At 37.8% G+C, this 18,281-nt stretch overlaps 1 protein-coding gene across 2 annotated transcripts in view; it reads left to right on the forward strand.

The window, feature by feature from the left end:
• Positions 1 to 18,017, forward strand: part of LIPC (lipase C, hepatic type) — a 204,591-nt gene extending 186,574 nt beyond the window's left edge. For both annotated transcript variants that reach the window (XM_075208063.1, XM_075208064.1), the window contains exons 9-11: positions 14,177 to 14,297; positions 16,703 to 16,912; positions 17,746 to 18,017. In XM_075208063.1, coding sequence (XP_075064164.1) covers positions 14,177 to 14,297; positions 16,703 to 16,912; positions 17,746 to 17,860 — 446 coding nt within the window. In that variant the 3' untranslated portion in view covers positions 17,861 to 18,017. The remainder of the gene's footprint in view (positions 1 to 14,176; positions 14,298 to 16,702; positions 16,913 to 17,745) is intronic.
• The last annotated feature ends 264 nt before the right edge of the window (positions 18,018 to 18,281 follow it).

Genomic DNA, 18,281 nt, shown 5'->3' on the forward strand with positions numbered 1-18,281 from the left:
ATTAATATTAAAACCGGTAATAGTGCGCAGGCCGCGTTATTCTTAGAATAAAGCAGCCAAATTGAATTGGCCCCTAAGAGTGTTATATGTAGAGTGCCGCTGCTAAAAGGAGTAAGAGGTAATCCCTCCGTCTGATAAGCTTGTATGGTAAGGTGAGAGTCCTAGTGCATCTGCTGGTAATGCAGGTATGTATATTGTTACAAAAGTGGTATTCAGCAGAGATCTTGGTGTTTTTTATGGGGTATTTATATCAAAACAGAATAAAGCAAATGAAAGCAATATTTCATAGAAACAGTGTTTACAAAAATATACATCAACAACAATAACGTATCATTTATGGAAGTTGGCATAGGCAACAGTCACATTGGTTAGGTGATAAAATCAAATACAAATGAGTAAGTAGAAAAAAAGGGGGTAGGGTAAGCACATTATAGTAATCATGTACCACTGTAGGGATAAAAAGTTAATTTACCAGGTACCTAGATAGGTGGCAATTTTTATAGGTAAATGCCATTACACCAAAGGACACTTACCTAAAGGTGCAGAAATAATCTTAAAGAAGAAATCATCAGTTCACCATGCCCAATTGAACTCATATACACTATAATGCAGCCTCTTTAGGAACTCTATGTAATAATATGAGTCCCTTATGCATCAACCAGCATGACTTTCCTTTTCATATCTGCAGTAATAGCCACCAAGAAAAATAATATTGGTTCCCACTCATGATTTATCTGAAAACCCGCATAACCCGCATATACATATCCGCATTACCATATACCCCATTTCAGATTATATTGTTAACAGAAAACATATATGGCTATTGGTCCAATATCACAGTGTATGTGGCCCCAGAACAGGTGTATAATCACAAACTATTGAAACCTATTAGATTATTATCACCATCTTTGGGCAATTGGTTATAACATGACCCCTATTAGCTTATGTGTGCGATCATCTTCCAAACACACTAACAGGCCACAGTGTGTCAGCTAGATGTGATCCCGGTAACAAATAACTAGGTCTAATCCAATTTATCACCACATTAGTGACCAAATTAGACAGTAATTATATTTTTTAAATGCTCTCTATGTCCTTAGCCTAATTGTATTTTAGTTGTTTTGGTGGATTTTCTATAAAAAGAAAAACACATTACTCTTAAAGAAAGTACTTACTCATTTGTCAATTGGTAACTAGAGATCTAGGGCCTGATTCATTAAGGATCTCAAATGAAGAGGATACTCATTTCAGTCTCCTGGACAAAACCATGTTACAATGGAAGGGGTGCAAATAAGTGTTCTGTTTTACACATAAGTTAAATACTGACTGTTTTTTCATGTAACACAGAAATATTTGATAGCTTATTTGTACACTGAAATTTAAAGTTGATATTTGTGTGTTACATGAAAAAACAGTCAGTATTTAACTTATGTGTAAAACAGAACACTTATTTGCACCCCTTCCATTGTAACATGGTTTTGTCCAGGAGACTGAATTGAGAATCCTCTTAATTTAAGAACCTTAATGAATCAGGCCCCTAGTGATTTCCATTTCCACCGGTTGCCTATATGTGTACTATTTTTTGTTAGAGTGAATCCAGAAAAAATGTATTCATTAATAGTAACATATTTTGGGGTAAATTTATCAAACTGCGAGTTTGAAAAAGTGGAGATGTTGCCTATAGCAACCAATCAGATTCTAGTTATCATTTGTTTAGTACATGCTACAAAATGACAGCTAGAATCTGATTGGTTGCTAAAGACAACATCTCCACTTTTTCAAACCCGCAGTTTGATAAATTTACCCTTCTGCACTAAACACAACTGTATGTAGAGAGCAGCATTGTGTCAGGCCTCTGATGATAATAAACAGTTTACATATAGAATGGCATCAAAACACAAAGGAATGCTAGAGCTATAAATCAACGTAATTAGTAAAGGTTACAAGGGGACATGGCTCTAAAGATAAAAATAAAATCCTTTATATCTATAGAAATAGATAGTCTCTATCCACATAGATGGATATTTACAATGAAGCTACAATGCAAAATCTCTATAAAGGTATAGGGATATGTTATTAGTTTATATAGTGATACATAATTATATATTTCTTATGAATATTTATTGATCACTGTGAGTCCATCAACCATGTTGGGATCAGGAAATGACATCAAGTAAAATCAGTGTTTCCTTAAAAACCAAGCGATCCCACCTACAAAAGTGTTCATGATTGGTCAACTGGATAGTAGTGTTGTACATCAGCAAAGGTGACCATGCCCACATCATTACCTAACACATGTGATATACAAACACAAACGCTCCATGTTCACTGAGAACATTTATTGTAATCCACTAGTTAAATTTCTGCAAGGCTGTCATAAACTGTAGTTTTATGACTATTACTATAGTCTACTAATAAACAAAGACATAAAGTGCCTTTTCTGCTGCTGTGTGTTCTATGTATTTATTATCATTTATTTGCATAGGGCCACCATATAACACAGTGCTTTCAATTGAATATTCATTCACATCAGTCCATGCCCTATTGGAGCTTACAGTACATATTCACTACCACAGACACATACACATTAAGGTCCATCTTTTCAGAAGCCAGTTAACCTACTGGTATACTTTAAGGGGTATATTTACTAAACTGCAGGTTTGAAAAAGTGGAGATGTTGCCTACAGCAACCAATCAGATTCTAGTTATCATTTATTTAGTACATTCTACAAAATGACAGCAAGAATCTGATTGGTTGCTATGGGCTACACCTCCACTTTTTTAAACCTGCAGTTTTAGTAAATATTCCCCTAAATCTGTTGGAGGAAACCCACACAAACACAATGAGGACATATAAATTGTACACAGATAGTGTAATGAAACCAATGATCCCAGTGTAATGCTAACCACGGTGTCACATTGCCTTCATTGAGGTACATAGTTGAAGTAAGACGGATACCAGCACTGGCTGTACAACATAATGAACACACTGCTAGCAATGTTGCCAACTATCTCTAATTTACATGGTCAGTCCCAGGTTTAAAATTTTGTCACTAGAAAATGTTGGCCCTTTAAATCATCCTATTGACCAACTGCATAATATAATCCCTTGTTCTCTGCATGTTGTAGCAACACTTACCATGTACCTTTATTCTCAAGGGTTTATAAGTTAATGTTTATTTAAGTGGAGTATTTACAATGCAAAAGGCCACCTTATAATAAACATTACACGATAGGAATTGTAGTGCTCCAAGGTCCGCTTAGCGGGTATCATGCATGACGGGCTTAGAGGCAGTGCTTCACCTGCAAGTGCCCCTAAACATTATTTTACTATGCCGGTAACTACGTGTTGCTTGTTTAATGCATTCTTGTAAATCAGTTGCTATTTTCAGTAGTGAAATATCACTTGTTTTCTTCAAAACCCATGTCTAATGACCCCTGAGAATTTCTCTTACTGAGATAATAATTTTTCTAAAGCACTGTTCCACTTACAGTAGTTTCTGAACTTCCTGTCATTCAGCTCTCATTATCGACCCCTCCCTATAGTCACCATTACAACCCTCTGCCTATAGTTCTCATTACAGCCCCCTCCATACAGCTGTCTTATCACATTACTTACCTTTAGTTGTTGAGGCTGCCGCCACGGTTCTGTATCTCCACACTCCTTGCTGCTCTAATTGTTTTGAGCTGATATACCAAGATTGCATTAGGTGGAACTTTACACTAAACCCGCAGCAACTAAGCAGCAATTATCTGTCTAGTGTAAGTTAGACAATGAAAGCAAGTGTCTGGTTGTTATGCTTTAGTGAAAATATAGCATCTAAATGCATCTAAGTGGAATACATATAAACACAAAGTGGGCGCTTGATATACCATATAGATTTAATAGCACAATTGAAATTTGTATAAATAAAATAACCTTCAGTAAATTAAAACATATTCATATATCAACATATAAAATTGAGGACTTAAGGCACAGCTTATTAGCGTATATCTTATTGGTCTTCAAGTAGCATTCGTATATTATAACGACGCAGCCTTTGTCCGTAGATGAAAATTTCATTGGAGTCGGTATACAACAATGATCACAAAAGTATCCAATGTCAGCGAGAATAAAATCTCATTTTAGACCCACTAGGTACTGCAGCCCGAAGGACAAGAGGTATTTGCAAATCCCCACTTGGGTGTAGTACTGTCCCGGTTAACTGAGCCGTGAGAAGTATTCCTAAGTTCTATATAACTATTCCGAAAAAACACAACTAGGTGTGCAGACAGATATTCATTCACAATTGGAATGTCAAATAATGAGTAATATCACCTGTAAGACATCGTAGCGTGCAGTTTGGTCCAGAAATGAGACGTCTCACTGATATATGTTTGCCCAATATTAAGCTAGTTGTAGTAAGCTGTATATGTTCCACAACAGCAATATCGAATGATGTCTAGGCAATATATAGATGGTCACTATTCGTGCCGACGGTGTAGGCGTCCTTGGTATCCTTTGGGACAACACAATAGGCAGTTGTATCCAGAAGCTGAAACGTTTTCCTGGTCTGCGTTTGTCCGATCACAGGGGCATATTTAATAAAGCACGATAGTGCTTTTAACGGGTCATTAAGGTCCCACAGTGTCCTCCGCAAATTTATTAAGGGGGCATCACAGCAGATATCATGGATATCTGCTGCTTTGCATTCCTCTTCGTTTTTGGGAGCAGTCACCATTCAACAGAATGGTGACTGCTCCTGGCCGCAATCTAACAAGTCCCGAAAAAACATTTTTTTCGGGAACTTGTCATGTTAATGGACGTCAGCTGCAGCTGGCGTACATCATCCGAAATGAGGAAATCTAATGCTGTCAGCTCTGCTCCGGAGAGCAGAGCTGTACAGCGCATGTGTGGAGGGATCACATGATCCCTCCCTGTCACTCAGCGCTCTCTCTCTGCAACTATCGTTGCAGAGACAGAGAGGGGATCTGTGTGCGCATGTCCAGTTCTTGGAACTGGACATGCGCACTTGAAGAGTGAAGAGAAGACCCAAAGACAGCGCTTCCGAAGAGGGGGGTAAATATGTTTTTTTTTATCACTGAAACAGCAGTGTTTCGGAACTGCTGTTTCTGTGCACGGCTGTACATAAATGTGAGAAGTAGTTCAATCCTTATCATTGCGATAAGGATTGAAAACTACTTTTCACTTTATGTGAATAATGATAAATGTGCCCCACAGGCTGAATAGTACTGTGCTATACATATCTCACATGGAAGAGTTTCAGCTTCTGGATACAACTGCCTATTGTGTTGTCCCAAAAGATACCAAGGACGCCTACACCGTCGGCACGAATAGTGACAATCTATATATTGCCTAGACATCATTCGATATTGCTGTTGTGGAACATATACAGCTTACTACAACTAGCCTAAAATTGGGCAAACATATATCAGTGAGACGTGTCATTTCTGGACCAAACTGCACGCTACGATGTCTTACAGGTGATAATACTGGTGATTATTTGACATTCCAATTGTGAATGAATATCTGTCTGCACACCTAGTTGTGTTTTTTCGGAATAGTTATATAGAACTTAGAAATACTTCACGGCTCAGTTAACCGGGACAGTACTACACCCAAGTGGGGATTTGCAAATACCTCTTGTCCTTCGGGCTGCAGTACCTAGTGGGTCTAAAATGAGATTTTATTATCGCTGACATTGGATACTTTTGTGATCATTGTTGTATGCCGACTCCAATGAAATTTTCATCTACGGACAAAGGGGTATATTTAACAAATTGTGATGGTGCACTAACATAGAATCCATGCCCCGATGTGTCCCCCGCATATTTATTAAAGATGCATTGCAGCAGATATCGTGGATATCTGCTGCTTTGCATTCTGCTTCGTTTTGAGGAGCAGTCACCATTCAATAGTATGGTGACTGCTCCCTCCTGCAATCTAACAAGTTCCGAAAAATAGATTTTTTCTGGAACTTGTCTGGAGCTGGCGTACATGATCATAAATGAGAAATCTCAGTGCTGTCAGCTCTGCTCCGAAGAGCAGAGCTGGACAGCGCATGTGTGGAGGGATCACATGATCCCTCCCTGTCAATCATCGCTCGCTCTCTGCAAACTATAGTTGCAGAGATCGAGGGAGATGTTTGTGCGCATGTGAACTGCACATGCGCAATTGCTGAAAGAAGAGGACTGAAGATGACGAGGAGGTGATCCAGGGACATCGCGTTCCGAAGAGGCAGGTAAGTGTGATTTTTTTTATCACAGAAGCAGCAGTTTTTCGGAATTGCTGTTTCCGTGCAGGGTTGTACATAAATGTGAGAAATAGTTCAATCCTTATCATTGCGATAAGGATTGAAAACTATTTTTCACTTTATGTTAATATTGATAAATGTGCCCCAAAGGCTGCGTCATTATAATATACGAATGCTACTTGAAGACCAATAAGATATACGCTAATAAGCTGTGCCTTAAGTCCTCAATTTTATATGTTGATATATGAATAGGTTTTAATTTACTGAATGTTGTTTTATTTATACAAATTTCAATTGTGCTATTAAATCTATATGGTATATCAAGCACCCACTTTGTGTTTACATGTATTGTGCTATTTGTGATAGGTTGGATACCTAATAGTGGTGCAGCAGATATACATATATATATATATATATATATATATATATATATATATATATATATATCGTACCAGTCATTACTAGCGCCCCAACGTTTCTTTTGCATCTAAGTGGACCCTACTCATACTGTGAAGAAAGACATGCGCTATTTATTCCATATAGTGTGAATCAGATGCAATTTTTAGTACAGTAATTCTCATTACAATATTCTTTGATGGGTTCAATAGGTTATTACTTAACACTTGTCAGTTGTTTAACATTAATGGCTGCTGGTGAAGAGTTTGTCCATAATCTCTCTGGAACACCCTGAGCTTTTCAGTGTAACTTTGTACTATATCTGTTTTGGTACCATACAACATGGATTCTTATTGGTATGTGCTGTGATAGGTGGGGAACAATGACACTCTCACAACATACAGTGTGCACATTACATTCTCCACTTGTATCTGCCTGTTCCTGGGGTCACATAGCTATCTTTCTGACTCAGGATTCTACCCTACAGGTAGTAGCATGAATTCCTTTAAAGGATTTGAGCACAATTTCTTTGGTTCCTGCTTTAACTTTGAAGTTGTAAAATCCAGGGTTAAATCAGCTTCTGTTCTTTCTGTCTGGCCAGCTCATTTTATCTCCATCCGCCTCAGGCTTCAGACTGTAAGACTTTTCATACTAGAAACTCAGTGCACCTGTAAATTCAACCATTTAATTTAGTTTGTACATTGCCTGCTTTTGATAAGAATAAATTATATAAAAAATATAATTATAAAAGTGCATTTCAATGAAGGGTATGTAAATGCAGTTTATTATCTACTAGACACATTCTTAGTAGACTTTGTATAATCAGATACAGTTTTCAGAGCAATGGAGTTTGTGATTTATGTCTGGTTGGCTGGATTTCTGCTCCACATCTAACCCATAACTTGAGATGTTTGTCTTATGACCTAGTTATGGCTTCATGAGATTAACATATCCTAATCTGCAAGACTTGCAATTTTCCAAAGACCTTTCTTCTTTCCTTTTAATTATAAAGAGAAGCAGATTTCCTCGAGACTAATACTGTATGCTTGCTTCTAATATAAATATGCTCAGAAGAAGCCATTCCCTGAATTTCAATGTGCAAGGTTTTATTGTAGCATCACGAAGGAACATATGCAGCCGCCCAGCCAAGCAGGAGAAAGTCTCAGTAATTGCTCTCCAACACCTGAAAGCATTTCCCTTCTGCATACAGACTAACATTTATAGCCATAATTAGTCTGCTGACTCATTGTTACCCTACAAATCAGTAAGCTGCTACAGAACATTTGTGGCCCTGTATTGAAATATACATTAACTTCTATTAGATAACATAGGCAGGCGTGAGGTTATCTGAGTGCAAATTACTATCTTCAATGATAAATGCTCATGGATGCTTTGGTGATACCACATGAGGGAGTACCAATGTGCAGGTAAGAATATCAGCCCAAACAGTTGAGTAAAGAACTAAATGTATTTATGTAGTATCATAGGTACACTGCCATAATAACCAATCAACTGGTAACAATGCTACACACATACCTCAGAGGGGAAATACAGCACACAAGTAGAGTACAATGTACCCTAGAGTGAAAAATATCCAGCCACTGTTGTTGTGGCACTGCCACTCTGAATGGGAGATCTGGAAACCAGGGAAAATGCCACACTGACAGAGTCCTTGGTGTCATCACTCTAGGGTGTGAGGTCCATGCAATCTTCCTCCGTATCCTGCAATCCACAGCAGCTAACCTGCAAGCTCAGCCCAGACGTCTCCCCTTTTAAATTTGGAGAAATAAGGACATAATAGAAAACATGATATGCTATAGATCGATTATGAGAAATTAAGCATCAGGCATAATTGACCTTTATTAACACTGTTCAGGTAGCCCAGCCCAATGCTTTTCTTACAATTCCAGCATATTACTGGAGGTCTAGTAAGATCAATGAAAAGTTTTATCTTAAATAATTAAAATGCCAGACAGGGAACTAAGGAAAAGAAAAAGTCTGCTTAATGGGTTCCCTCAAAATTATTATTTTAATTATTATCATTGATTTGTAATGCGCCTCAGTACTCCGCAGCGCTGTACTGTATGCAAAACAGGATATACATAAAACCAGGAACATACAAGGTAGACAAAATGAATGCAGACATGAAAACAAATCGTATGAAGAACCCTGCTCATTAGAGAACTTACATTCTAAGTGGAAGAGGGAACAGCTGAAACAAGAGAAGTATGGCTTAGAGTGGAGATTGGGATAGTTGTGAGGGTTTATTAGTGTGAATAGTATCATCAGGGATAAAGTAAGTGTCAGGAACCCCTCCAACCAGTACAACACCACCCGGAGTCTACTCTGACAGTCAGGTGTTCACTGGAGCCCCTAGTGGTGGGGACAGACTTGGCTGCAGACTCCAGAGGGTCGTGTGGAGTGTACCAGCTGCGGGGAACCCAGGAGCAGAGGGTAATGGCAGACAGCAATTCCAAAGAATGGGCCGAGGTCAGGGTTCACTTGCTAGGAAGAATCGTCAGGAAACACGCCAAGGGTCGAGGTCACGGGCAAATCAGCAGAATCGGAGGTACAGGCCAAAAGGTCAAGGGCACAGGCAAAAGACAAATCCAGGAAACAGGCAGGGGTCATACACGGCAGGCAACAATCCAAAGGCTTAACACCAAGAGTACAGGAGTACAGCAGCAGGCAACAACACAGGAATCTGGAAGCTATAACCGGCAGGGAGGCTAAGCCCTCCCTGCCTTAAATACTGAAATGGACCAATGAGAGCTCAGCTCTCAAATTGCACGCAGGCTGTCTCCTAATTAATTAATTAGCCCGTAGGCTTGCCACCCTGTTGCGCATGCGGCCCGGCTGCCCTGTAATGCCGGAACGCGGCGCTGAACTAAAAGGCGTCCAACCGTTGCCCCCGGAAGAGACTTCCCGGTCGTCATAACGACGGCCGGGACGGAGGGAGGAGAGTCGCAGCGGCTGGGCACCGCCGCGGATCGTAACAGTAAGCTAAAAGAAAAGAAGAGATGGGTTTTCAGAGACTGTCTAAAGATTTGCAAGCTGTGGGAAAGTCTGATTGAATGTGGTAGGGAATTCCATAAGTGAGGAGCAGCACGGGAGAAGTCTTATAGGTCTGAGTGAGGGGTGGTTACCAGAGATGACAAGGTACAGATCAGACGTAGATCTAAGAGGGAGGGAGGGGGAGTATTTTTATATGAGATTTGAGATGTATTCAGGGGTAGTGTTGTTGAGACCTTTGTGGGGAAGGGTGAGTAATTTGAATTGGATTCTGGAGGACACAGGGAGCCAGTGTAGGGATTTGCAAAATTTTACAGCAGATGTGGAGCGGTGAGAGAGGAAGATCAGCCTTGCAGCAGCATTTAGGATGGATTGAAGTGTGGATATATGGGTGTCAGGAATGTCACATAGCAGGGGGTTGCAATAGACAAGATGGGAGATGAGAGAATGGATAAGTAGCATGTTGGGTAAGAAAAGGGCATTTTCTAGCTATATTTTAATGTGCAGTTAACAGGACTGGGAGAGAGTCTGGATGTGAGGAAAATGCAGTGTATTTAAAAAATGTATCTGCTCATTCTATTTTTTATTATTGTTATTATTATTCACAATGGCTGGTTTACAGAAAATCTGAAACTGATTTAATATTCTATCCCTTTCAGGAGTCTTACTATACATGGCCTTCACAGATAACAAAGTACTATAGTTATTAGACCAGCAGATCAAATCCTCAAAAGGTTACCTCATAACTTAAATCAGCATATTATCCCTTTCCAATGTGCAAACTGATATAAATGAAACAAGAACTCAGTTTTTTTTACTAGAAATCTTTAAGATATTGAGTGTTTCTTCTATTCTTGTTTCAGTTTTAGACGTTTGACACCTATTATGAGGGTTAGAGTTATACAGTGGATGTAATAAATTACAGATTTTTGTGATGTAAAGCCTGAAATTTTAAATCATATCTAACTTTTTTCGACCGATAATGTAACCTTGCAACCAAAAGAAATTCAGGAGAAAAGCACATTTGTAGAAAAAAAAAGTATTTTTTAGGAGAGAGAAGAGAAAAATCTACACATATAATAACCTGGTTGTATGTATTCCTAAACTAATAAGCTAAATAAACTAATAATTTGTGGTAGCACCTTTTGATTTGATTATAGCAGGGAGTCCTTTTGGATAAATCTCAATCAACTCCGCATACCTGGGGGTAAATGTATTAAGCTGACAGTTTTCCGGCGGGTTTGAAAAACCAATCAGATTCTAGCTATCATTTATTTAGTACACTCTACAAAATGACAGCTAGAATCTGATTGGTTGCTATAGGCAACATCTCCACTTTTCAAACCCGCCGGGAAACTCTCAGCTTGATACATTTACCTCCTGGTCTTTACAATTTTCCCTGCAAAAAAGTTCTAATCCATTAAATTGCAAGGGGAATCTCCAGTGCACGAACCCTCTGTAAGTCACTATAAAGGTTTTCAATGGGATTGAGGTATGGTCTCTGTCTGGGCATTCCAAGAGATGGTCACTATCATGTTGGAAGGTGAAATTTTCAACTTTCTGACAGAGGCCAGCATGTTTTATACCAAAATATCTGGATATTTGGAACTATCCATTATGCCCCCTATCCTTACTAGCGCCCTGCCCCAGCTGAAGAGAAGACCCTCAAAGCATGCCACCACCATGTTTCACTGTAGGAATGGTGTTCTTTGGGCGATGAGATCCTTTGCACCATATATATATTTTAGAGTTAAGGCCAATAAGTTCATCAGACCATAAGACTTTTTCCACATGGTATGGAGTCACTGAATGTATTTGTTTTTTGGGTGCAGGATGGAGACAGGATTGGATGTTAATTTTTTGTGAGAAAGGGCTCATCTTGCCACCCTATCCTATAGCCCAGACATATGCAGAAGATGGGAGATTGCAGTCACATGCAGGGAGTGACCAGGTCCTAACAGGAATTCCACTTCCTTTAAAGTTGCTGTAGGCCTCTTGGTATCCTCCCTGATTATTTTACTCCTTGTCTTGTCATTTGGAAGGACATTTTGCTAATTACCTTTGAACATTATTTTGAATGTGATTGGTTAACTCTGAGCACACCTACAGCTATATTATGAAAGGGTGTGTACGCTTATGCAACCAGGGTATTGTAGATTTTTCTTTGCCCTTTTTCCTTAAATAAGTCTATATGTTTTCCACTTGGATTGAATTAGTTACAAGGTCACTAAAAAGATTTGATGTAATTTATCTTGTTTCAGACTTTGCATTTCAAAGCAATTTCAATATGAGTGGTTAAATTTATTATATTCCCTATAGGTTTAGGTTATAGTATTAGCTTAACTGTACTTGATTCCCCAAAGCAGGGTGCTCTTTTATGTGGAAAAAGCATATCCATATCAAAGGGATATTTATCTGTTTTTTAAAAAGATTGGGGCTCCTAATATGCTACAGATATGATGTACCTAGGCAGGTAAGGTATTTGGAAAATAACACTTGGACATTTTTAGATTACACATTAAACATTTAAATCTGGTTTTCAACTGTCTAAAAATTAAACATTTTATCGGAAATTAACAAGATAAACAAAAACGTCACAAATTTGTCCTATCCGGTGACTATTACCATCAGTGGTATAATGAATTGCTGTCACAATAACCTCATTCAGCTGACCAGATTATTTTACTTCGAATTTTACTCTTTTTCTGCAGCCATGACACAAGACAAACGGTTAAAATAGTAGCCCTCTGCCCCTCTCTTATATTTAAGACACATTATGTGTTTTAGTTAAAACCTTTTTTGTACACTCCTGAAGTTTGTGTTTGGTTGATCTGGACGTTCTTGTATATGGGTATTATTATTATTATTATCGTTTATTTGTTAGGCGCCACAAGGTATCCGCAGCGCCGTACATGGTACAAACAGTAGACTATACAGGGTAAAACAATACAGAACAGTAAACACAAAGTACCAGAACTTCAGAAACTCCAGGCAGGCAAATACTGTAAAGAAGGAGCGGAAGAACAGGTCTGGAGACAGGAGGAGAGAGGGGCCCTGCTCATACGAGCTCACATCCTAAGGGAGGGTAGACAAAATCAGGCACAAGAGGGAGCCAGTGAAGCAAAGGGGAGAGAAAAAGAGCCAGTGGGAAACAGAAGAGGTGAGAGGTTAAGTGGATGGTAGGTAGGCCTTAAGGAACAGGTGAGGTGCCTTTATTTTGAGTCAACTAATAGTTTAGATTTAATGTTCAGGATAGCATTAGGGAAACTGTCTTGTTGAGCAACTTCCTACTCCCAGGGCCAAGTTTAATCAATCCAGACAAGCCTTTTTTAGTGTAATATTTCTTTATCCAGTTATATGGTTTGGTAAACAATTAAGCACATTTTCATAACAAATCACCTGAATACAAACATATTTCTTCAAAATATATCAGAGATACATTTGTACTATACAAAAGGAGAAAGAAAAAAAAAAGAGGGGGGGGGATATGCACAAACAAAAACATAAATAACAGGAGGGAGATGCCCCCGCGAAGAAGGAAAGGGAAATATAGATAAGAGGAGGGGAGGGGGGGAGGGAGCCACTCATTTAATAATGTAGTCAGGTTTGAGCACTGCCAGCTAAAGGTAGAGAGATTGGACTCGTCAATTACAAAAGCCACTCTCCTGTTGATGGGTGTGTAGAAGACCTCCAGTGTATTGGGATTACTGCTTTGGTAGCTGAAATGAGATACTTCACACATGACTTTTTGAAACTAGAGATTGGTGTGTTGGTTTTACTAACCAGAAGGCAGGGTTATCAGGGACTTCGTCTACCAGTATATCCGAAGAAACCGCTATGACCTGATTCCAAAAGGGTCTAAGCACAGAACAGTCCCACCAGATATCAAGGGGAGTACCCGGGGCCTCCTGACATCTCCAGCAAACTTCCAAAACACCTGGGAACATTTTAGCCAACTGAGGCGGACATCTATACCATCTCGAAATAACCTTATAGTGTGTTTCCAGCGCTGCTACACTAGTGGAACTTACATGTGTGGATACAAAGATATTTGTCCAATCCGCTGATTGAATCAGGTCCCCCAGGTCTCTATCCCTCTCTCTGGTAAAATTGGGTAGGGAGTTAAACAAATTTTCAATAAGGAAGGCTTAAATAATAGATAGAAGGTGAGGATGGCATTTGGAAGCTTGACACAACAATTCGAACAGACAAGCCTTTTTTTATTGTATTTCTAAATACAGATCATTTTAAAATAAAGTTATTCCCATTTTTGTGCATGTAGTGGGATTGTTATGGAAAGAACACAAAATCCTCTGGGTTGCTGATCACAGTTTTGAGTGCCCACAGGAAACATGGGGCATTGTGATACACTCATTCAGTCCACCCACCTGGTAGCCACATGAGGGATCAAATTGGTCATAGATCTGGCCATTCAAGATCAGATTGAAAAATTGGATTGCTGGTTTGTCAATATCTTTTGGCTTAAGTTGTCACTGTTCTATTTATCATTCCAGTTTACCATTACCAGTTCAAGTTTCAATTATTCAATAATATTGAGGACAAGCAGCTGTTTCCACAGTTAACTGCATCTCTTACCGGAACTAAGAAAGACATAGAATCTGTGCCTTTAACAGGGTGAGTATTAGGCGCTTTTTTCTTGTGAAATATCCTCGAAGCAACATACTTTTGTACCCTTAGGTAGTGTGCTCAATAAGTAAGCATCCTTATGCTATGTAAGCAAGCAGTAAAACTTTTTTAAGTCAGGGACTATTCATTAAATTAATTTCCAAAATATGTATACTAAAAGCTTTAAAAGGATCTATGTCATGCGATAGCATACCTGTGCCTGCATGGCATGTACATGGAAAAGGATTAATCAACACAAAAACACCTGATCTGTCTAAAATTACTAACATCCCCCAATCATGTATCACTCACTATTAAACACAGCTTCCTGCCACCACTAAGATTTAGCTCAAGAGATTGATGCCGAAAACCAAACCTATTTTAAATCAGAGTTGCCTAAATAAATAATTGAATAAATGTAGCATTGTAAAAAAAAATGTTATAACAAATTGAAATATAAATGCAAAAATTTCTTTAAAATAAAACAAAAATAAAACACATAAACAAAAAAGTAAACTAGCATACCTTTCATGTAATCTGCATACTGAGAAAATGCTATAATGTTTGGACAATTCTTCAGTGAAGACTGATACCCAGTAACTGACAATTTCTAAAATAATGTCAGCACTTTTTAAACCTTGTTCTTTTTTTTCCCTCCATTTTGGCAAGGAGTGTGCTGCATGTTAATCTGCTTTACAACGGTTTTGTTGCCCTTTGTCCAAAAACAATTCTAATAATGTGTTCTATAAATACTAGAACGGTCTTCTGGAACATACAGTAGCAGCAATAGGGCATTAAGTTCTCTAAACATGGTGTTAGCTTCCACACATACTCATATGAAATATTATGTTATTTTGATTCAACGGGGAGATATATTATCGCCATAGCTTCATTGAAATGTGTATATATCCTCAATACATATTATGTGGAAAGTAATACTTTGATGTACTATATTTCCCAGAAAAATATACACTAAACTGTGAGTTACCCCACATATGATCCTTGCTTGCCCAAAAAAAATTATCAATATTTTTGGATCTGTGCACTGGGCAAAACCACATGGTTGATTGGCCGCCTGTAACACCAGGCATCTCTGAAAAAAAGATCAAAGCCAGATGACAAAAGGCAGGCATCTGAAGCATACATCAAATTAACTAATCCCTTGATTACACACTGTGACTTATTGTAAACCTTGCTATGTAAAGCAACTTTATTTTATATAAATAATCATTATCACATTAATATATTATTTTCTAATATTCCTGATTAAGCTGTAATCATGACAATCTATTTTTGAAAATGATTAGGGTCAGTATGGTGGATGCAAAGTATGATTAAGTTATACAGAAATACTAAACATACTAGACATATGAGATCCCATCTCACAAAACTTAATGTAAACTTACACTCAGTCATCATTACATTGGCCAATATATGATGGTACTTAGCAGGAAATCAGATACAATAACAAAATTAAGTTTAGATTTAATATTCTGAATAGGCATCTGTGACCTATATTTTAGGTTTAAAACTACAAACCACTCTAGAAAACATATTTTACTATTTCTCTTTTGAGAAGGAAGGGATAACCGGTCTATATTTTTGTTTTTAACTCTCCCTTTTACAGTGTTTTTCAACTCCAGTCCTCAGGACCCACTAACAGTGCAGTATTGCCAGGTGGCCAGTGAAATAATTATACCACCTGCTACACAGTGTCAGTCAGTAATGAATACACCTGTGCTCCAGCAAGGAGATATGGAAAACATGTACTGCTAGGGGGTCCTGAGGACTGGAGTTGAGAAACACTGATTTAGAAGCTCTGCAGGATTGGGTGTACAACTCCCAAAGACAGAAAACGTAGTTGTAACATAAAACATTAATGATTTTTGCCATGGACTATCAGCTTTATTATATACACAAATACACACTAGTCAAAGTTAGCCATATTTCTTTTAAACTGCAGACATTTACATACACAAAAAGTCCTGTTCTCCGCATGTAGAATACAGTACGACTCCCTATGATATCTTAGATTGTTCTGCCCAACAATGAATCAGGATCTCACATGGGAGGTGAAAAATATGTTTATTTAATGTCTAATGTCTACACAACCAATAAAACCGGTATCAATGCTAAACATGCTTATTCAATAACACGGTGCAATGTGTGAAAATGTGCTGAATCAGATGTTATATTTAATTTTCTAAAATTTGTTAGAAGAATGACAGCTATTATCGTATTGGGATACAACTCATTTGTGCACATTGCACTGTTATTAAAAGAAAGAGTCTCATTGAAAATGATATAATTAGATAAACTGGTTTATAGGAAATACTGCCGATTTCATATATTCCTCTTTCCAAGGCATATGTGTATTTTTTGAAACATTTGTTTATATGATACTTTTTTCCTAGTGCTGATGGTATAAAAGAAAGCGGAACCTACTCTTTCCTCATAACAGTAGATACAGATATTGGAGACCTGATGGTGATCAAGTTAAAGTGGGTTGGCAACAATGACATAAAAAATTTCTGGTATACCATCCAAACATTGATGCCTTGGAACCAACTTCCAGGACTGCTGGTAAAGAGGATTCGGGTTATGGCAGGAGAGACTCAGGAGAGGTTAGTTGCTCAAAATCAATGCACATGGTTTGATGTTGCAGTTTATAATAACTTTTATACAAGTACACTTTGTTATTGAGTTTTATGCAGAGTCATAAAATGTGCGTATTTCATTTACTGTATAAAGAAAAAAAAATCACAATCTTACAATATTTTACTTCCTAGGTAAGATGGAGCAGGATATATGTGTGTATGTAAGGTAATCAGTGCAGTGTATGTGTTTTTAATTATAAATAAGTGTGCAGTGTATTCCTAGTGTGGTGCATGGGTTATTGTTTCTTGAATTATCTAGTAATAATGGGAAATTTGAGAGCCTATGATCCAGCCATAGATTCCATAATATCAATAATGAGCCAGTTAGTGCCCAGTGTGAATTTCAATATATTCATAAAAGTTTGCTTTCTACTGTAATGTGGTTGAAAATGAAAATCACTTGTTAGAAAGTGCAAATTATGCACTAATCAATAGCAGCTAACTAGCAATTAACATTGGCCAATCTAGTTCAATTGAGATAATGAAAGCAAGTGTATGGTTGTTTGATATCTGTTACTGCACACACACACACCATTGGGTAAGAGTGTAGGATACAAATGAAAATCAAAATAAGCTTTATTACAATATGCAGTGTACAGGTACAGTATTTGCCTGCTGAATCAGAAATTGTAACATAGAACAATATCAGATTTATTTGGATAAAGATTGCTCATAAGCAAACAGGTGACAATACAGAATCCCCTTTTGAAAGACCCCTCCAGCTCTCTTCCTCACAATTAACCCATTTCTGTATTAAGGATATGTTATATATATTTTCAAAACTGAACTTTTCTTTCCAGAATCACATTTTGCTCCGAAAATATTGACGACTTCAAACTCCTTCCAGATCAGGAGAAAACCTATGTGAGATGTTTAGGAGGAAAAAAAGTCACAACAATAAATGCAAGCAAATAAGTATTGTGATCAATCATCTGCAGATCTACATTACCATGATAATGTATGTTGTAAGGATTCATTTCTGTTTTTTCCCCATCAAAATCAGTATTGACAACTGCATAGAATAAAACTGCAATAGCTAGAGCTCATCTAGTTATTCACTTGTTAACCTCAATGTTGTGTATTTCATTTCAGTCTGGGTAAGTGAATCTGTAGCTGATAATATGTTACCGGCGGTTTATTTGTGTCTTGTTCCATTTGGAACTCAACATAATTACTTTCTAAAAAAGATGGATAAGCCCGTAAAGGCCGCTATTTTACGCATGCTCTGTGCTTATTTATGTTTTTATCAGTGTGAGGTATTTTTATACTTTAGATCTTAGTCCTAACAATAAGCATATGCTTGACTCATGCATTCTTGAATTCTTTTACTGTATGA

Source organism: Mixophyes fleayi, chromosome 4 (assembly GCF_038048845.1).
Source record: "Mixophyes fleayi isolate aMixFle1 chromosome 4, aMixFle1.hap1, whole genome shotgun sequence".
Classification (NCBI taxonomy): domain Eukaryota; kingdom Metazoa; phylum Chordata; class Amphibia; order Anura; family Limnodynastidae; genus Mixophyes; species Mixophyes fleayi.